Source organism: Taudactylus pleione, unplaced genomic scaffold (assembly GCF_031769625.1).
Source record: "Taudactylus pleione unplaced genomic scaffold, aTauple2 ptg000251l, whole genome shotgun sequence".
NCBI lineage: Eukaryota > Metazoa > Chordata > Amphibia > Anura > Myobatrachidae > Taudactylus > Taudactylus pleione.
The window spans coordinates 3,649,218-3,671,764 of NW_028284653.1; the positions used below are offsets into that span (position 1 = coordinate 3,649,218).

Sequence of the window (22,547 nt, forward strand, 5' to 3'; positions counted from 1 at the left end):
ATGATATCCTTAGTATAGATAAATAGATTATAAATATCTGACGATGCATTCTGGACTATTTAGTGTACTTGCAACACTTCATAAATTAAATTTTTATTGATTAATTCAACCATACTTTTTATTTCATTGCTATAGAAATTTTCTCAAAATAACTAGAAGAGCATCAAGGAGTTTTGAGTTGTCCTGGAATGTTTTGGTAGATGTCACCTATATATTAAATAAGAAAAGTGTGAGTTCGATCAAACATTGATTGTTTTTCTGAGCTAAATCATCTGAACTCTAGGTCTATAACTTTGTCCCTGTAATATTCAGGCTGTAATATACTGACTTTATATTTTTTACTATATTTTTATCAATGTCTATAGATTCTTCTAAAATTGATTTTCTTATCATTAAGTTACTTGGGAAGGGATGACCTTTAACATAGTATCCAGAAGCTAAGAGAGCTTTTGCTTCACTGAAGACCTCATGATGTTTAATAATGTTTGGGTTCTGTTGACCGGGAATTACTGTCATAGTATATGAGCTTTTGTTATTGCACTGGTGCTATTTTTCTCTTGCCACATTAATGCCTCAGAATAGAACTATGATGAGGAAAATTAGATGTTAGCCATTGTGGCTGCTATTACTGAGTGGAGACCTCTGTTAGAAGGTGCCGCACAACAAATAATTATGCTGACAGACCACCAGTATTTAGTTTGTCAGGACGACAGAGGTTCTTACAAGCAAGTTTAATTCTAAATCATTTAGATTTTTTAAAATATTTTGTGTGATCTGCTTCTGTTATCTAATTTTTTTACCTTTTCTGCTGCTGTGTATGTATTGGTTTACGTCTGACTACCTTTGTATGTCAGCTTAGCTTATGTCTGAAAGCCTGCTTTGTTATGTTGGAGTGTGTGTTAAGTTGGGTAAACACTTATCCAATCCACTGTAGTTCAGACTCCAGATCAGACTGTTTATGCAATCCTTCTGCACACCCGGTTGCAGATTCTACATTGAATCTATGTATACACACATGATAAATTTGTAGCAGACCCCCAATCTGCATCTGCTGAAACAGTCTGCTGGAAGGATTCTATCACCATACACACTCATCCAATGTTTGGCAGACCAGCTCTCACACACATTTACATAATAAGGGGCAGAGCTGCTCTGCACAGTATGATCTGTGCAGGCTAAAAAAATGCATGGGGTTTCCTCCTCCGAATACGTAACCAGCCCTTGACCTCTGTGCCTGATCTGGTGTTGGAAAATAGGTGGTGGTGGGTGCGGGGTTCATGGTGTTAAAAAATATAACATTGTTCTTTACAGGTGGATAACAGGTCCCACACAACCTTCCCCAGCATGCCGGCACTTTTGGAACAATATGCACCAGCATGCCCGGACATTTAAGAGCCCGCGGGCACCTGTAGTCCACCTGTAAAGAAAATATTTAAATAAACACAGGACATTGATTGTTGTAGTAATTTATCGACCAGCACCCTCACCAACGTCCTTTAAGCTCTTTTGTGTGGCCGCCGGCTCTGAGGACCTCCGACCTCTTCTGTCTTCGGGAGCTCTTGCCTGCTCCTTCCCTGCTGTCGGAATGCCATTTGCTGCCTCGTTCTGGTTAAAATTAGCCAGCCCAAGTGGGTTGGGGCTATGATGCAGTGAGCCGCTATTGGCTCGCTACAGTCATCTTGAATTTCAAAAATGACACCATGAGCGAGCTAATTACAGAGGACTACTCCATTTTTGAGTTGGGCCACGATGCCATTGCGCACATAGGGCAGCGGTGAAACCTACGGTCTGCTGCCTAACTCTGCAGTAATGGCTGGTGGGGACTGGAGGCCTGCCACCATGCCAGCAGCCTCCGTCGATCCCGTTGCATTCCTGGATGGTGTCAGGATCCCTCTGGAGCACTACTGCTATGCCTGGATGCTGCAGCTATTAAGCCAGGCAGTGCCGCTGATATTGGCATGTTCCCTGCTGACAGCTGCTGCAGATGGTGTGCTGAGCTGCCAGGACCGGAAATCGATTGGCAGATCCAGCCTCAGCAGCCTACATACCTGTATATTGCTTGGCTAATCACTGGTCTGGTCTCCTGGTTTTTAAACATGTTTAAAATCCATTTGACTTGACAAGGTGACTAGGATCAGCTCAACCAGTCTGATGAGTGAGGGTACACACTTGTCCAATGTCAGACCAACTGGTCGGTCAGGAGTCAAATTGACCGCAGATGTGTGTACCCAGCTTTACTCTATGAAAATTTGCTCCATTAAACTTCAAGCAAACAAAACAGTATTAGATGTTAGTTTTAAGGAGTTTGAATACAACTTAAAAATTAACTTGGGTATACTTTTTATTTTCAGCAAGTCTAATGCTGGATTACACATTGACAGATACATTGGCCAATATATCTGCTGCACGTCTGTCCGTGTGTAGCCGCGATATGGCAATGAACGTCGTTGTTCACCGACCTATCGCATTGGCTGTGCTGCACAGCCAATGGAAAGATATGTGTACAGACATATCTGTCCATCGGCAGGTGTGTACGGGCGGTTGGCAGACAAACACAGCGGCAGCCGCGAGGAAGGGGACGGGACCCGCCCCCGACCCACCCACTGGCCACCGGATCCCGAGATACCGCCCCTCTGCCGCCGGGACCCAAGGGCAGAAGCAGATGATGGTTGTTGAGTGTGTATGAACAATCATCATCTGCAGATATATCTGTCAGGTGTGTACTCACCTTAAGGTAGTAATGTGAATTTTTTTTTTTTTCCTAGTAAAACATTGAGTCCTTTCAACAGCTAGTTCCTACATTTTCTGACACTGAATGTTGACTTTGCGGGATGTCTAATCTTGTGTAAATATTATGTTTGCCCAGAGATAGTGAAATTGTTGCATGCATTCAACAGTGACATTAAATCATATTTGTTTTTAACTAGAGTTCGTTGACTTTACAAAATATAATTATTTAGCTACATCATACTTTGTTAAGGGGGGGTTTATCCACTAGGCGATTTTAGCAAGTGATTTCACGATAACAACATCTTTATCGTGCAATCGCTTGCAGATCGCGCATGAATTATGTTTTGGACGGAAGCAACCAGTGATGCGCGTGCACGCTGGTCGCTTCCGACATCTATCGTCGCCCGTACATACTGCTCAACCTGACGATCCCGTGAACGTGCAGTCTAGGCACATCACTAGATACACAAACGAGAGCACGACAGCAATGTCGTAATCGTGCTCTCGTTTGTATATGTAGTAGTGGATACCCGCCTTTAGACTATACAGTTCAACTTCTAGTTAGATAAATAGAAGTATGTATTTTAAGAAAATATATGCATGTATACTGTATATAAAAGTTATATAATTACAGTGTTTGTTTAAATTATTTTTCTAGATCCAGTCAAAGAATATAATTGTGCTGCATGGCCAGAAGTTGAAGTGCTGATTAAGAAATGCTTAAAAGAAAATCCCCAAGAACGACCTACATCAGCCAAGGTACTCTTTTAGCTAAGTGTTTTTCTTATACAGTTAAAATGTATGAAAATAGATATTATAATTTTTTTTTGGAATCTAATGAACTGAATTTGCCAAGATCTGACATACCCCACGGTGCCAGGTTTTTCCTATTCAATTGCCTGCAAAAAAATCAAGCGCTGTAGAGATTGACGCTGCTTTTTTTTTTTGCAGCTTTAGAGCAAATCCATTTTTTCAAAAATCATTATTTTATAGAAAAATTGTAAGGACTTGTTTCAGGAACCCCTGGACACCCCCTCTAATGACTAATTAGACAATTGGAGGTTTCCAATTGTCTTAATTAGTCATTAATGCCCTGTCCGCTGCCACACCTACATGCAGTCATGAGGGGTTTTGTCTGCACGCTACCCAGCCTGGGATCTGCATGATTGCTCTGTGAGAGAAGTTGCCTCACTGCCACCATGTAAGGTAAAGGGTGAGTGTGGGGGGTAGTCTTGTGTGAAGCTGCTAAAAGTCTCCTGTAGCCGAGCTGTTGCATGACCTCTGTGTGCTGTCACGCTACAAGAGCCGGCTGTATAGTTGGGTGATTGCTGTGTTAGGTGACAGATAATAAAGTAGACACAATAGTGCAGCTGGATACTCATGGAGTGTCACGTATATAGCAGAGCGCACCTGGAGAAGACAGTGTGTCAATTATGCATTCCAAATAAATGACCTCCAGGAGCTACCACCACAGCCTGCACAAGCCCCAGGAGTCCCCCACTCTGCCCGTGTCCACGTCCACGGAATGCAGCTACTACACCAGCCAGCAACTGCAGCAGGGTCTCCCTGTATGGGCAGCTGGGATCTTGTCAGTTCCACACCAGAGGCATCAATGACATCTCTTACTCTGCCGTCCTACGAACTGGCAGCGGCTCCTATAGCCCCTATGGAACCTATAAAAGCAGCCCGTCCCCTCCACACAATGACCCAGGTGAGCTGGCACAGTTTGTGTGTTATATTGTGCCCTTGCATGTGGAGCGTGGGAGGATCTGCGGCTGCTTGGGGCATCCTGATGTGAGCACAGACCTGCCTGTCACCCCCAGCAGCTTGTACATGGCAGCCATTGATGTGCCTAGTGATGATCAGTATTGAAATGTATGTATCATGCTCATGCCCTCTGTATACACTGATAATAGAGTAAATTGTGTGTGGATGAGGAAGGACTACTTCCCTGGCACATCTCCTCTTGCCGCACTGTACATCTATCCCCGCACCCTGGCATTAACTGAGCATCCTGATAGGATCAAGCACCTCTTCTAGGTAATTTATTTTTTAATTACCCGTGCAGTAAAAATTACAGCAACCATTTTTTTTAAATTGTATATTGCGGGTTTTGGGAAAGCGCATGTCCACGGTAATTAAAAATTGGTTGTGATATTTGTAATTTTTACTGCAAAAATCATGCTGCCAATGCAATATGCCCCTTTAAATTCATTACTTTAAAGTGGCTGTGTAAGAATTCAGCTCCTGATTCACTGGGAGGGTAAATCAGGAGCTGCAATCTCCTCCATGAACATGGTTTTGGATTGTTCCCTGCCTTTAATTGTTGTCTGAGCATAGGTCAGTTATTTGCAGAAAAATACATTCAGCTGAATAGTGGAGAACTGCAAGTGATTAGAAGTCAAAGTTGCTCGGATCACAGATGCTTCATTGGTTAATTAAAGATAAAAAATAGGCAGTATGCCACCATCTTAATTTCTTATTCAGCCCCAGACAACCGCTAGACAACCTGGATTAGTTTCCGCTATAACAAATAGACCAGAAGCATTGAGTTCTTTTTGAGCATTGGGTCCTTTTTGTTGTAGTGAAAAGCAGCCCTAGACTAGTCAACGAAAGGCTGATGCTTATATGGGGGTGTACAGCAGCTTCCAGACCCTGCTCAAAAGCACTGTGAGTACTTGAGTAATTAACTAGAAAGGGATCTATAGTGTAAATGTTCATTCTCCATAATATTATCATGCCAAAAATAGTTAAAATAAACAACTTCCCAAGCCCCTAATTTACCACTTACAAATATAACATACATTTTTTCTAAGGGGTCAATCCTATTGGGTGCAAAATTGCATGAGTTGCTATTTTCTCGCACAGTGAATTAATTTTGCAATCAAATTAGCAACTTGCACTGAACCAGTGAGACTGAATTCACATCCTTCAATTCTCACCTCCCTGAGGGTTGGGAGATGGAAAGGAAAAATCTTAATTTTAATGGTAAAATGTCAGGACACTGTGCTCAACTCCTTGGATCCCCCCCTAATGGTTAATTAGGCAACTGGAAGTTTCCAATTAGCTTAATTAGTCCAATAATTACATGTAATTTTTGGGGGGTAAAAAAAAGTCCTCAAATTACCCCTAATCAACTTCTTCGTTAGTTGAGGCACCCCAAATTTAATGACAATATTTTTTTAATTGAAAAATAATTGATTATCATTTTTTTCTTTAATTCAAAGTACCCCAAAATCATCTTTCTTAGCAAATTTATTGAGTTTTTTTGTTGTGTTTATTGTAATTTGCATTATAGAGAAATTCTTAATATTTACATTATTTTGCTAAATAAAAATGCTACTGCTTTATTTAATAAATATTTGAAAAAAAGGTTAGAAAGGTAAAAGGAGCACCATGACTTTTAAGCCCTACCCTTGTCGTAGGTACTGTCACATTTTAATTAACTTTTCTGCATGTGATGTTCCAGTATGTGTTTGCTTTAATGTACTGTAGGTGTTGTTTGTATTGGCACTGAGGAAGGATAGCCAGGAAGCTCAAAAGGATTTGAACAGTGTTGATTACATCTTTAAATATTTACTCTTTAGAGGTTATATTCCATTACTTGTAGTCATACTTCCACTTGCATGTATTGCAAATTAACTCTCTTGAATAGTGATGCTATTATTTATTATGAATACTCTTATTTAAAAAAAAAAAACTTCTCAAACAAGTACAGGAGCTGTAGGTCACTAAACCTGAAAAGTTCATCTAATAGAATAATGCAGCTTGCATTAACAAACGTGTAAGTACATTTTACCAAATAGGAATTGTTGGTACCCAAACAGGCTGAAGGGCAAGCTTATTATTTTTTTAATTTATTTATGAAGTAATGAGAGGCTTATTATTGTTTTTGTATATGTGCTTGAATAGACAATTTATCACACTTAAACACTTAAACACATGTTTATCACTGGTAAAAACACTGTGATAAAACAATTGAATTCCCCCCAATATTTGTTCAACACAATCTTGAAATGGTGACATCTTTGTTACACTTACACATACTGTAGTAATTTATAAAGGCTTTCTGCTTCATTAATGATTTTAAAGCAGTATAATTATCTAATATAAAACAATTTTAAACTGTTTTTTATCAGAGCAATTTGTATAGTTTTCTGAAAACTTTGGAGTAGTGAATCAAATTATTTTGTAATATAGGAAGTTTGGTTTAGGTGAGCAGCACTTACTGTTGTGTGTGAAGGAAGTTATGGACAAGTTTCTGTAACTTTAGAGTGTAAAAATAGTGATGACACTTTGGATTTTGGAAATGCAGAATAAAAAGCTATTCTGGCCTTCTCTTCTGTGTTCTACAGGTTTATGAGATCTTGAACTCTGCAGACCTCCTGTGTTTAATGAGGAATCTTGTGATACCGAGCCCTTTAACAGCTGAGTGCCTAGTAGCTGCCAGTCCGCGCTTCAAGAATCCCACTGTTTGGGTTGGAAGTGGTAGTACTGAAAAAGGACAAATATCATGTTTAAATGTAATAAAAGGTGGACATACATATGAGGTAATTCTGCTGTCAGGATGCATGATTGCGGGCACAGCCACATTTATTTATTTTGTTTTTACATTGGCTCCATAATGATAATTTAATATATGTAATTTTGTTGATTTACAACTCCTTCATTACCCTAACAACCACGAACTAATGCAATACTGTCCGATTCATAGTTGCACGAAAGTTCTGCGTACAATCTTGCTGTATTTTAAATTGAATTTTATTATTATTACCAGTTATTACCAGTTATTTATATAGCGCACACATATTCCGCAGCGCTTTACAGAGAATATTTGGACATTCACATCAGTCCCTGCCCCAGTGGAGCTTACAATCTATATTCCCTAACACACGCTCATACACATACACACTAGGGTTAATTTTTGCTGGGAGCCAATTAACCTACCAGTATATTTTTGGAGTGTGGTAGGAACCCGGAGGAAACCCGCGCAAACACAGGAATATACAAACTCCGCACAGTTAGGGCCATGGTGGGAATTGAACCCGCAACCTCAGTGCTGTGAGGCAGTAACGCTACCCATTACACCGTCTGTGCTGCCCACAGCACTGTGGATGCTGCTCAGTCAACCATATGTGCATACTTTATGTTCAGCAGCGTCGTACGTATTTCATTAACATCTACTTGTAGCGGATTGTGCGTAACTGGGCACCAATGAGCAGTTCACACATATAGATGAAAATGCAGGATACATTATGCTGAGTTATGTGTGCGCAGAGATCTGTCTGTTGTCAGATGGATCTCATGCTCTAGGTATAAGTTTGGTGCAAGTGCGTGCTATTTGACCAAGCATACGGATAGGGGCAGTACAGTCGCATACATATTACAACATAGCATACGAGCCTCATTTACAGATGTGTCCTTATACACTTAGCCTCAATATTCCATGCAGCGCAAGACACCCGGTGCATGTGAGTGGCTAGGTCCCGTAGCACTTGTCTTTCACTTTTTTGCCCAAAAATGCATCTCGAGGCCAGATTACACCCGGAGCTATTAATTTATAAGCCTTTTTCCTTGCGCGGTAAATTCATGGCTAACACACTTTATATAGATTCTGGGATAAGTCCCCGGAGCTATGGGTTACCGTGATTGCAGCAGCCAAGATAAGGGCACTTAACAAGGCTTTCTGATGCTCTAACAGATATCATTGTTAAGTGCAGTCTGTGGGCTTCAATTGAATAGCCTCAGACACTGAATTAGCCCATGGTTAATTACTGCGGCGGCCAATTGAATCCAGCACTTAGTCACAAATGATGTGACAAACCGCTTCATGCGACTGCACAGATTAATTTGATATGTAATAATTGTATATCTGTGTGCAACTGAATCTGTATACAGAGCACAGTGGAACTTGGCGTGGAAAAAAGCCTCGCCCACTGCATCGTAGCACTTCGTATACAGATTCAAACTCAGTCTTGCAAGGATATACAGGTGTCACATATACAAATAATCAGTGCAGTCTCGTGAAGGAGTTTGCTGCCTCCGTTTTGCGATTAAGACACATTTTCCATTGAAAAAGACGATCAGTGGTCGCACGGGACCTGGTGCACTGAGAAGGGCTGTTTGCTGCGAATGCAGCAATATTGTACAGGGGCGACAAGAGGGGGGGGGGGGGGGCGGGTACTATTTACTATTAGGCCACGCCTCCACTTCACCTGGGCCCGGCGTGGCTCTCTACGCCCCTGATAGTGTATAGGAACACATCTGTAATTCCATGCATGTTGTGTGAGTGTAACTACAGCCGCCTTTTGTGCAACTCTGAATCTGCCACATAATGTCTTAGATCGTCTCTTTACTTTCCAGCACCTATGATGAATGTGTTAGTTAGAGAAAGCACTGCTCTATTTGTTTATTTCAGGCACTCAGGCTTCTATAAGCAACTTGGTCCATACTGACCCGGACAGTAACCAATCACAATGATAAAACCAGTGTTCTGTGCTTCATTGTGTAATGTAGCTGACACATACTAGCTACAGATGTGTCCTTACTCAGCTTTGTTCTCAGCAATGCACATACTGTATTTACTAGAGTGGCGGCAGATCTTGCCCTAAGGATTTGCGAGTGTACAGTATTGTCGCACTTCTGACACTACTGTACCATACTTAACATAGCATTTTCATTTGCACAAATATTTGTGTAAAAGTAGCATAATATTAGCAAACAAGTAGCATAACTATAAGGGAAATGTAGCCTCATATATGAAAAAGTAGTAAAAAGCGTGAAGACTAATTGCTGTCTATACAGAAGACTAACAATTCTGCTAAACATGGAAAAATCATGTCATACATATAATATAGTGATGTAACATATAATATAGTGCTCTAAGACATGTTACAACCAACAATGTACAGTATGACAACATGATTTTCTTTGTTGTTTTCTGTATATTCAGCAATGTTGATTAGTCTTCACGCTAATGGGTAAATAAGTGCGCTGCAAAACTGTATATATTTAAATATATACAGCAGTTTTGCAGCGCACTTATTTACCCACTACTTTTCATTGTTATATGCAGAGTACCAGGCTGTTTAATAAGTGCAGCAGCTGATTGCTTTGCAATGCCACACTAGTGCCAAATTTATTTCTAGCTTTCTTTTTTTTTAGTCTTCATGCTCTTTGCTACTTTTTCCCTAATATGATGCTACTATTCCCCTAATAATATGCTAGATTTTTACTAATATTATTCTACTCTTACACAAATCTTTGTGCAAATTTTACACTATTGAAAGTGCAATTTCTTGCATATTTTATATAGATTAACAGGCATGTTCCAGAGGACTGGCACATTACGGACAGCCTATAACATGACACATCACATCTTTTGAGTGAGTTTAGCAAAGCTTAGTAGGGACAGCCACACATCTGCATCTACATTTGGATGAAATTTACTTATGTAGAACAGTGGTAGTCACACTAATGAGGAATACAGTAATGATGTCAACCGTCCAAATAGCTACAGCATTATGTTGACTAAACAATGGCGAAGCAGTTGAAATGTTATTTAAAGCATTTTGACAGTGCCTGCATTATAACTTTAAAAACATGAGACTTTACTGTCATAAAGGTATAATTCTTACATGGTTAAAATGCTTTAAACAACATTATAACCATCAATATTGTCCCATTGTCAAAATGCTGTTGACATTTTGACACTCAATAGCATTACTGTTGAAAAATCGGCAGATGTGCGCAGAATAACAATGTGAACATAATGTTTACTGAGAAGATTTGCAAGATGTTTATAAAAGCGTTTTAGGATTTTTGCTAATGTTTTGGAAACTCAAATGATTAGTGATAGCTATCTTTGTTTTTCATACATGTTGGTTTTTTGTTGTATGTTCTTTTTTGTTGTTGTATGGACTTTTCCCTTATAGTACAGCTCTGGGGGATATGTTGCTGTATTATAAAAAATATCATTTTTGTTTATATTCATAGGTGTGCTTGTATGCCTCTTCAGCTATAACAAGTCCTATCTATATTTTGTATGTTGTCTTTGTCAAGCATTGTTATGATTTTTATTACCTCTGCAATTGTTTTTTTTTTCCTACCTTGCTTACAGGATTTTTGTGACAGTAGGATCCTGTGCCTTGCACTTGTGACTGTACCTGAGGACAGGCAACCCTGGATTGTAGCAGGAACACAGTGTGGTGACATAGTGGCTGCGTATACAGAAGATCTGAAAACAAAGCATCAACTTCAGAAAATGCCTGACTCTGTTACATGTTTGTTTTTTGCATGTGTCATAAGGCAGAGGTATAATAATAAGCTTTATATATCTGATCCAGAAAATCAAATAGCTAGCTGGCAATCTTTTAATTATAACACAATGTACGCTGTATACTGTAATAATTAAAATGTAAAAATCTGTATAGTAGTAATCCTGATATCAATTAAAAGTAGACTATAACAGAAATACTTTATAATAACAACAAATATAACAGGTTCAATAGAATTTATTAATATATCTCAATAATCAGTGTATGCTTTTGATCCTGCGATTTGTGTGGCCTGCTGCTTGTAAAGGCCCCCATACACCTACCAACAGATTGCGCAATCCTGCGATCAGACCGGAAACACCGATCCGCCAGTCAGAAATGCCGACCAGCAGCCATTGATGTTCGGCGATCCGTCGGAGGATTGGTAAAATTCTCCATGTTAAATTTCACCAGTTTGCAAATCCCGATCATATTTTGATCGTGATCTGCAAATTATTGAAATCCAACATGTTTGATTTCACCGATCCAGAGATGCCGTGTTGCAGGATCCGTCACTTCTGTATGGGGACCCTTATGACTCTCCCAGCCTGATACAGTAATTGTAAAATGATCTACAGCTGTACAGCCATAGGCATAATAGTGTAATATAATTTATTTAAACTTCCCAGACATGCAGGCTATTTAAATCTCAAATATGTCATTTTCACAATAATATGCCATGTCAAGACACATTGAAGAGATTGCATCCTTTCAAGAAAGCAAATCATTTCAAATAACAGCTGCAGTGTTATCAGACTGGAGTCAACAGTTTTCCCTGGAGGTTGTTTAAGGAATGCAGTCTTGCATGGAGGTGTATCAAACCTTCTCAATAGTGGAAAAGTATCCAATCAGCTTTTACCTATTACTTTATAGAATGTACTTGATAAATAGTAGTTTGAAGCTGCTTGGTTGATATGGGCAACTCCTACACTTGTCAAATTCCGCACTATGTTGAAGGTTTGATGCTCCTTTAAAACCCTTATTCAAAGTGAACTGTAATCAGCTTTTTAACTATTCTGTTTTATTTATATTGTGCCACAATGGGGCTCATAGCGCTGTGACATCTACAACAATTGACATGGGTACAAACCATACTTTCTTACCTTCCCTGAATGGCTGGGAGGCTCCCGAAAACCGAGTGGCAGTCCCGGCCACCCAGAAAGGTGGTCAAGTCTCCTGGGGGCTGGAAGTGGGTGACACAGGCAGCCGATGACGCAATTTGTGTTGAATCGCATCATCATGGCTCCACCCCTCGCTCCTCAATGTCTGTTATCTTGCTATTGCATAACTGGGCGGGGCTACAATGATGCTATTGCATCATCATGCCTCCAGACCTCCCCATCTCAGCCAAGCCCTCCGCCCCCCCGATGTGCCAAACTGGCTGCCTCCTCCAGGACCTGGCAAGTATGGCACAATCAACCACATATTTTTACAAATATACATAAATATACTGCACAGTTTACCCTATTATGTAGAGCATACAAAGGGGAGAGGACCTTATTCGCAATAGTTTACCTTTTAGGGAATAGGCAGACACGGGAGAGAGGGGAGTCGAGGTGAGGATAGCTGAGGTTGGAAGGTTAGAAGAAGAGTTGGTAGTCTTGAGTGAAGAGATGAGTTTTAAGGGCATGTATAAAAGATGAAGGTTGTAGGCAAGTCTCATTGGGTGCTGGAGGGTACTCCAGAGGTTTTGGGTAGCACGTGAGAAATTCTAAAGATGAAAGTGGTAGGTTGTGATCAGTGAGGTGAAGAGGAGGTGGCTAATGGCAAAACGAAGGGAGTGTGAGTTGAGATTAAACTCGAGATGTTGGGTGGAAAAGAAGGGTTAAGAGGTCTATATGTGAGAGGAGTTTGAATTAAATTTTTGGGGGAATAGAGATCCACTGGAGTGGACTGGCAGAGATAAAGTGACGAGAGAGGAAAATGAGACTGGCAAGTTAAGGATAGCTGAAGGGGGCGAGGCAGGAATTCAGGAGGCCAGAAGTTAAATGAAATGTATCTAAATTTCCAGGGTTGGGTACGGGATCCTGATGGTCAGGATGCTGATAGTCAGAATACCGACAACGGTATCCCGACAGTCAGAATCCCGACAGATTTTTGTAAGTATCACAACCCTTACCCTAATCCTCCCCCTAACACACCCTTCCCGCAGCCTAACCCTAACTTTTGTATCCCACAGCCTGTCCTTAACCTACCCCCTAGTGCCTAACCCTCTCCCCAACCCTAACTTTTTCCATGACCCTAATACTTACCTCCGCAATCTGTCAGTCTAGATGCCGCTGTTGATTTTGTGACCATTAGTATCATGAGTGTCGGTATGCCGACTACATCCCAATTTACATTATGGAAAAAGATTTTCAGAATTACTCAATTAAACGATAATTTAGTTAAAATGTTCTTTAAAGTGACAATTTGTTTTAAGGCAAAAATAACCTGCCTTAAAAAGAATTATTGCATAAAGTCTAGTGGCAGGCTATTACAGTACATGTGGGCCTTATCCTTCAGTTCTCTTTTTCACATTTTCATTGTGAAAATGTGATAGAAAAAAAATATTGTTTTAAATCCACTTCTGTGTGGACTTTGTAGTTTAGAACATTTTTCACATAGATATCAATGATCGAAATATCCCCTTTTTCAACTAGTTGGACACTGCCTTTAAATAATGTACCAACTCCTAATAAAATCTGACGCACTAACTAACTGAGGCATATTTGTTTGGAGATGAATCATGGGTGAGGTGAGGATTCCTCAATCATCCATCTGGGGACACTGCGGTAGCACTTACAGCTGGGTTAGAGTCTACTAATAGTAGTTTTCTAACCCAGCTACCGTAGTGTCCCCCAGGTGGACTTCGGGGGGAAAGCATTTTACGGTGAGTGCAAATAATCTAACTTTTTCAAAATTACAGTTCATAGAAAAGTTGGGGGGGAGGGGCTGATCAGAAATCCATAATAACTGCTTCTTTGGGGAATAGTTCAGGGCAATCTACCCTGAAGAAGGGACTGCGCAAACACGCACACACACACAAAATAAAATATGTAATCTTTATATTTGCTTTGTTTTAGCCAAAAGAAATATTTCCTTATGGTTGGTACAGCAAATGGCATTATTGCAATTTTTGAAAATGCTTCAATAAAGGTAAGTTATAGTTTTTTAATTGTCATGGGGCATGAGTCTTTTCACATTATTTAAATGGATTGCCCTTTTCTTAACCTTTTTCTAATAAATACTGTCATATCTACAGAAGAATACCTATTATTCTACCTGATATTTAAGGCAGGAACTGAAAAGTGACACAGGAGATTATTTTAATTACTGTTGTCTTTTGCTGCACCATTTAACATCGCTGGTAAAACAATTTGACTCCCATATACGTTAATCTTGCTGACATATCTTTACTTTTACCACCCCATCCATATACTAATTAATCCCTCATGTAAACATACACTATTCTCATCCATGGCATGTATTTTAAGGGATATTTGCCTAATTCCTAAGTTTAGAGCTTCGTGTCATTGAGTTTTCAATAATCCAGGAAAAAATTTAGCCATTGTCTTTGCTTGTCTGAACTGATATTAATGGATTAGTGGACAGTTTATCATACAGTGGCCCCCATTTATAAACTAGCTTTATCACCAAAACGAGTGATAAATTTCACGGTGTACTGTATGATAAATGGTGCTTCAGGCAATCAGCTCCCAACTGTCATTTTTCTAATAGTTGACATTTGGGAGCTGATTGGCTGGAGCACCATTTATAATACACAGTGAAATTTATCACTCCTTTTGGTGATAAAACTCATTAATAAATGAGGCCCAGTGTAATAAAATAATTTTTGCCATGCAATAATGTAAACTAAACATTATTTTGCAGGGAATTTAAAAACATATTCTTTAACCATTGGAGGTTTATTTAATGGGTTCCGAGATTAAAGAACCAACATGATTTCGGCAAGTTTACAGCTAAATTAAAAGCAGCAATCCGTTAAAAGGCAAAACCAGTTTTACAACTGATTGCTGCTTTAAACTCCATAATCTCTGGACCTTTTACATAACCCCCTTGGAGTACAATATTCCTTGATTACAATATTGTTACTTACTGTCAATGTTTCTTGATTGCAAAAATGCTTTAGAGCATTGCTTGTTATTTGTATTTTATTTTATAATTAATTACTTTTTCTGTTTTTGTTTAATTAGTGTAGTAATGCAGCTCCTGTTAAGGTGCTTAATGTAGGTGATATCAGTACTCCAGTGATGTGCTTGTGTGAATCAACATATTCATCTGAGAAGACTGCTGTCTGGGGTATCTGTGGAACAAAAATCTTATTACTTTCCAGTGACTTTTCCATTCTAAAGACTATTGATACAAAAACTGCTGTGCTGTGAGTTTAAACTCGTAATTTACATTTCATTCCTTATGTTTTTGTTTTCTTGCAGCTGTGACAGGTTGAACATCATGTGATGTCAGGGCTCTATTACATCAGTATTAGAACATATTTAGTAATATTTGAATCCAAAATGTATTATACTACAGCAAACAGCAGTTAGCTCTTATTAATCTAGTACAATTTTGACACTGAAATCAGATGTCTAATTTGTTGTGGTTCAGGGCCAAATTTTTTAGCTGCTTGGACTGTTGTAAATTACTGTAGCTCTTATAAGTGTCCATGATATTGTAAATTAATACATTTTTACATTTAATTCAGTAGCATGTACATTAGTTTTTACATCTGTGCTATATTAAACAACCAGTATTGGTTTCCTGTGTATAAGGCACCAACATTTGCCATAGTATATTCACCACTTCCTGATATATCTATCCATATAAGAAGCTTTAAAACTACTGCTCTTGTTCCTGGCTCTTGCACAAGTAAATTGTTGCTTCAGAGGAATTAGTTTCTGCTTGGGAATGTCCTGCAAAATGTTTTTGTTCTTGTTTTTTTTTTTTTTAAATAGTCAAAAACAATATAAAATTCAGTATTGCGTAGTAGTATTAAGCACCGCCAGTTATTCTCCCAATCAAATAAACAATCACCTTAACAATACATCTTTCAATGTATAAAGTTGCGCATGATTAGTATATGTCAAATTCTGCAAAGTACTTGCAGTTAGCAGGACATATGAGGAGAGACAGGACCGGACAACCATGGGGGATAAGTGAATGTACTGTAGGCCTAGTGTGGTGGATGAATTTTAGGGGCTGCAGTTTAATCAATCATGACAAGTTTTGGAAAATGTGTCTGGATAATTGCACCTTATACACAGCAATTGTTTTGTAAGTGTATCGGAATTTACAGATGTGTCCTCATACACCAAGCCTTAATATACCATGGTCCCATGTGACTCTGCTAGAGCCAAGTGTATTTTTTGCTAAAAAATGTGTCTTAGTCACAATGTGATGCAACTAAGATGCCCCAGGAGACTGCACTGATACATTTTATATGTGACACTTGTACATCTGTGTGCGACTGTAAATGAAGCACAACTGAACTTGGCATGGAAAAAAGCCACGGCAGCTGCCTCGTAGCACATTGTATACAGATTCAGGCTCAGTTGCACACAGATATACAAGTGCTGCGTTCAAATTAATTAGTGCAGGCTCCAATGTGATGTGACTAAGACACATTTTCAGGCAAAAAGGCGCTCAACGCAAGCAGAGTCACACGGGACCTGGTGCGCCGGAAGGGACTGTTTAGCGCGACTGCAGCAATAGTGCATGAGGACACATCTGTACCTATGCAAACCCTTGCCTCAGTGAGAAAATGTCAGGGGGTATCCTGTGTCTTCCTTTGAGTTTCTGGCCTTGAAACAGTGTTTCTAACAAACTTATTATCTGCAGGATGCACATCTTCAGTTCTGATAATACCAGTGTACATATGTTGTCATGATATAAACAGATTACTAGGTTATACCCATATTAATTGATATAAAACTAAAAGCACTGCGAATGATCTCATACCGGAAGGGGCAGAACTGCCAGTGCCCAGAAGAACAGCAGTGCCCGGAGTTTCTTCAGTATTCTCCTTGGTTATGACTTAATTGCTCCATCCTTATATACAGTAAATGATAAAATAATTGATGAAGTGTCCAATTATTATCCAATGTATCTCCTGCAACTCTGGAAGTAGGGAGTTGTCCCACAGTTGTGCAATGTACATCAGGCAACAGCATCCTTATGAACCATTTGTTTGATTTAAGGTGTTTCATACTAGTGGTCTAAAACATTAGATACTTTTATAGAACAAGTACTCTGAGTCAGAATATCTAAAGACAAACAGAAGACTTACCATATTATCATAGTTGTTCACCCAGTGAAATAGTTACTTTCTACATCAGGGTCCATAGGGTATCAGGCACCATAGAGTTAGGTTTTCAGCCTCCCAGGATGCACTAGGGTCCCCCTCCTATACCCCGCCCCCGAGCCAAGGCATCTCAGTTTCGTTGGTGCCCGGCTCGGAGTCGGAGCACCTGTTTAGAGGGGGGCTAATGGTTAGCCCCTGAAGTTTTCTTCAAGACAGCTGTGGCTGCCCATCTGGAAGTAGAGCATGGACAGTCACTACTGACGCCCCCTGCTGTCTTCCCTACACCCCTGCTGGTACCAGAACGCCGGTACTGATCCGGGGATGCTGGTAAGCATCTGGGGTCACAGCTAGCGGTGACCCCAGATGTTTTGGACCATGGCCGGATTCAAGGAGCAGCAGGGTCCCGTGGTGGGTCCCCGCTGAACACATGGTCCAGAGTCCCCAGGCAGGGGGCTCCCTGGGGACTGGCTGCAGTGTGGAGCCAGGTAACAACCTGCGCTTCCACTACCCCCCTGGGACAGCGGACCGCAGCTGAGCGGTATCCCAGAGGTTAATTGCATGCCAGGGGAGCGCGCCTTCCCTGTACACAGCCGGCGCCTCCCTTGCTGCACACAGCCCTCTCTGCACCTGCCGATTGGCCTGTGGCAGCGCTCCTCCCCCAGGCCGGCCTCCTCTCTGCTCCTCGGTGGCCATCTTTACAGAAGCATGGTGAACGCTGCTGGAAGCTGCTGATTGGTGGCATCGTGGTCTGGGTCCCCCGGCATACCTCTCCTCCGTTGAAACAGGTCTGTGTATGCAGCGCTGTGTCCTACAAGGCTCTGTGTCTGCGTAGTTGAGGATCAGCGCTGATAGTGCAGGGATTAATTTCTTTGCAATGCATGTGACTTCTGCTAGCGTCTGCTGCCTGTACTTTCACTTTCTACTGACGTCTTTCAACTTCTGGTGGACAGGTGGGGTCTTCCAGAGATAGACCTCATGGCGTCACGGCACAGCAACAAGTTGCTGGTGTACGGGTCTCGAACAAGAGACGAAAAGGCGTCTCTGGTGGATGCTCTGTCAGTCCAGTGGACGTTCCGGTTTGCTTATCTCTTTCCTCCGTTTTCCCTTCTTCCACGGGTAATCCAGAAATTCAAACAGGAAGGAGGGACGCTCCTGTTGATAGCTCCCGCGTCGCCCAGGCAGCACTGGTTCTCAGACCTTCAGAGTCTGTCCGTGGACATTCCTCTGCGGTTGCCGCTATGACCGGACCTACTGTCACAGGGTCCTTGTCTTCACCCGAACCTGACTCGGTTGTCTTTGACGGTGTGGCTGTTGAGACGGCTATGTTAAGGTCCAGGGGGTTTTCCAGCTCTGTAGTGCAAACTATGCTTAGAGCTCGGAAACCATCTTCTGCAAGGATATACCATCGTGTGTGGCATATGTTCTTCCAGTGGTGTCGACAGAGAGGTTATGCCCCTCGGGAGTTCCGTCTGTCTAGTGTGTTAGCTTTACTACAGGCGGGACTAGACCATGGGCTTCGCCTTGCTTCTCTGAAGGTGCAGGTGTCTGCCCTGTCAGTCTGGTTCCATCGTAGGATTGCTGCAATCCCTGATGTGCGCACCTTTATGCAAGGTGTTCTTCGAATTCAGCCACCTTTTGTTCCACCGGTGGCGCCTTGGGATTTAGCTGTGGTCCTGAGGGCTCTCCAGGGGCCGCCGTTTGAACCACTGGGCTCAGTGGACCTTTAATGGCTTACAGCTAAAACAATATTCCTTCTGGCCATTGCTTCGGCCAGACGTGTTTCTGACTTAGGGGCTCTCTCCAGTAGAACTCCTTTTCTGATTTTTCATAGGAACAGGGCGGTGCTGCGCACTTGTCCTGGATTCCTTCCCAAAGTTGTTTCAAGTTTCCACATCAACGGGGACATCATTGTGCCGGCTTTTAACTCACCTGATCTTTCAGTGGGTGAGGCCACTTTGGACATTGTGCGGGCCTTAAGGATTTATGTTGACCGCACTTCTTCGTTTAGGAAGTCGGACGCCTTGTTTGTCCTCTATGGCTTCCGTAAAAAGGGTTGGCCTGCTTCAAAGCAAACTTTGGCAGGTTGGATTCGTATGGCAATTTCAGAAGCTTATCTTCATGAAGGCCTTCCGGTTCAATCCTCTGTGAGGGCTCATTCCACTAGGTCTGTGGGTCCTTCGTGGGCAGCTTGACGTGGTGCCTCTGCAGTCCAGATCTGCAAGGCTTCCACGTGGTCCTCTGTCCATACCTTTGTGAGGTATTATGCGTTTGACACCTTTGCCTCTCAGGATGCTTCCTTCGGGCGGTGGATTCTCCTTTCAGCACAGGAGCATCCCCACCCTTAAAGGATACTGCTTTGGGACATCCCCAAGGTATCCTGTAGATACCCTATGGACCCTGATGTAGAAAATATGAGATATGGTAAGAACTTACCTTTGTTATCTCTATTTCTACGAAGTCCATAGGGCTCCACAGGACTCCCGCCCTGTCACACCTGTGCTGCAGATGGGCTTTACTCTGGTCACCGGTTTTTCCGTCTCCCTCTGGTGAGAATGTGATTCTTGTGTGTGTCCAGATCTTCTCTCTCTTCCTTCTCCTCCTCCGGCCTATGGCTTGGTACGTAACTGAGATGCCTTGGCTCGGGGGCGGGGTACAGGAGGGGGACCCTGGTGCATCCTGTGAGGCTGAAAACTTAACTCTATGGTGCCCGATGCCTGACGTCAGCACCTATACCCCAAGGATTCCTGTGGAACCCTATGGGCTTCGTAGAAATAGAGATAACAAAGGTAAGTTCTTACTATATCTCATATTTACAAACAAATATACATAATATTGGTCATCTAACAGCTTGTAATGTTTGTTTAAAAGGCTTGCTCATATATTACAGACGTGTCTCTTTCATTGATTAACCTAATCCTGAGATTAAGAGTATTGTGTGGTCCTTTTGAAGGTTAAACCAACAAGTGTATCAGGTTGCCTATCACTGATCTAAAACATGTTTCAAAGGCTTCTGTATGACATTTAACCATCACAGGTAGTATCCCCACACCCCTTTTTTGCAACTTGGATTTTTAAAGAGAATCTTTAATGTCTGTTTTTCCTTAACATTTAGAAGCTAATTATTTAAAATGTGTTTGTCCACAATAAATGTTGATACATTAACACAGTATTTATAACTTGTTAAACAATTCATATTGGTTACTTAAGGCATGGTAAACTTCCACTCTTCAGCTGAATCATCGCTGACTCAGTGTGAGAAGAAAAACAATTACATTACCAAACGTTTTAAGGTGAACCAGTTAATTTTAAAGGGTAACAAACACTTGTTTATTTTATAGTTCTAGTAGTAGCAGTTATTCTCGTTAGATTGTAACTGAGTGTGAGGAAAAGATAAATGTTTGTCTTTGATGAAGATTCAGCATATACAACATATTTAAAGTGTTTCTATTTTCCTAGATTGTCACATGGATCGTTGAGTGATTCAAATATCACTTCTGTTGCTGTTGACAAATACATTTATGTGGCAAAAAAGTATAGCCCGTATGTGGAGATTTGGGATAAGAAGACTGAAAAACTATGTGAAGTGCTGGACTGTGCTCAGTTCTTAAAGTAAATTATGTCTCTTCATTATCAAGGAGTATCTGCTATTTATTAATTTCACTGATATGCTCCAGTAGATTTAGAATCCAAATAATATTGTAATTCGTATTAGTCTCTATTATTTATAACAAACTATTGTTTTGGTATTTCAGAGAAGAGATAGCGAGGAAATTAAAGAAAGCAGATGCTTATACTGCTCGGGTAAAGGCCATGTTCCTGCAGAGAAATACTGCTCTGTGGGTGGGGACCGGTGGAGGACACATATTGCTCATTGATCTACCAACTCGAAGACCGATACGAATCATGTCCAGTTTCTGTGACTCTATTCGATGCATGGTTCCCACTCAACTTGGTAAGTCATCATTAGACAATAAAATACATAGATTTGTATGACCTACTGTTTACAATATTTTATGGTTTATTTCGTATACGTAACTTTCTTCCAAATTAAATTAGTTGCTATTGAAAACACATATCTAATGCAGTCACATTGATTATCTTGTACACAAACTCAGATACACCTTGTTTCTAATACATATGTAACATGGTATGCTGCTGTTGTGATATTAGATGCAATGCAGTGTACTGCTTATACAGGTTTACCTTTTGAGAGTTTTTTTTTGTACTTTCCCTCTAGATAAAGGAAGTGTAAAGAATGTTCTGCTTGTTTTAGGATGCCGTTGCACACCACAAAAAGGTACATTTGTGCATTTAACAAAAATTGTGAGAGCAATGCCTTTGTATGAAAACTCATTACTGTAAATGGAATGAAAAAGCTATTGCAGCATTTTGGGGCTAGAGTACTCCTCGTAGGTTTCAGCTCCCAGGATTATTTTAGCATCTATGTACTGTACACGTAGTGCACCCAACATGACTGCCTCACCTGGTACTCTGTGTAGAATGAACAATGCATGGTCCTGATGAACTTGCAAGGATCTCGATAAGCATTTTTCTTCTTCGGGGCCCATAGGGTCCACAGAAATTACCTTGGGGTATGTACCTAGAGTGATCCAGGCACCAAACCGTTAACAAGCTTCAGCTCCCAGGATGCCCTGGGTCCCCCTCCATACATACCCCGCCCCTGGCTACAGGCAGTTTGTTTTTTACTGTTTGGCGCAGGAGCACCATGCGGACAGTGGGACTGCGAAAGCAGTCCCAAACAAGTTTTTTTTTTTCCTCCAAGTAGCGGCGCATGGGAGAACCTGAAGCAGCTAAGCGTCCGGATAGACGCCCGCATCGCCACTCCGTCTTCCACCGCCGGGCCGCAACACCAGTGAGGGTACTGGTGATTTCGGCGGGCTTAACCAGCCCAGGACTGCAACCGGGAACATTGGGGATGCAGGTAAGGGGTTCCCCGTGGCCGCTGACACGGAGAACCATGTGGCAGTCTGGCTCTGGCGCTGTAGTGCAGAGCCATGTGTAAACTGTCTCCGGCACTAGACCACTGGGACATGAGGGATCCTGACAGCCAGGGGCTTGATGGCGGCGGCAATGTCAGTGTGCCAGGTGGATCCATACAGCATAAGGGGAGGTACGCTATCCACCTGGCAGCCCCTCCCCCGACCCAGACGCTGGTTCGGTTACAAACTTCCCGCGTCCTG

General features: G+C 41.4%; 1 protein-coding gene across 1 annotated transcript in view; it reads left to right on the top strand.

Moving 5' to 3' along the window:
- LRRK2 (leucine rich repeat kinase 2) overlaps nt 1-22,547 on the top strand; it is a 247,136-nt gene that overhangs the window by 204,870 nt on the left and 19,719 nt on the right. The window contains exons 44-51 of the mRNA XM_088480191.1: nt 3,389-3,489; nt 7,086-7,280; nt 10,850-11,043; nt 14,111-14,183; nt 15,242-15,426; nt 20,803-20,955; nt 21,099-21,298; nt 21,584-21,643. Of these exons, the coding sequence (XP_088336317.1) occupies nt 3,389-3,489; nt 7,086-7,280; nt 10,850-11,043; nt 14,111-14,183; nt 15,242-15,426; nt 20,803-20,955; nt 21,099-21,298; nt 21,584-21,643 (1,161 nt within the window). The remainder of the gene's footprint in view (nt 1-3,388; nt 3,490-7,085; nt 7,281-10,849; nt 11,044-14,110; nt 14,184-15,241; nt 15,427-20,802; nt 20,956-21,098; nt 21,299-21,583; nt 21,644-22,547) is intronic.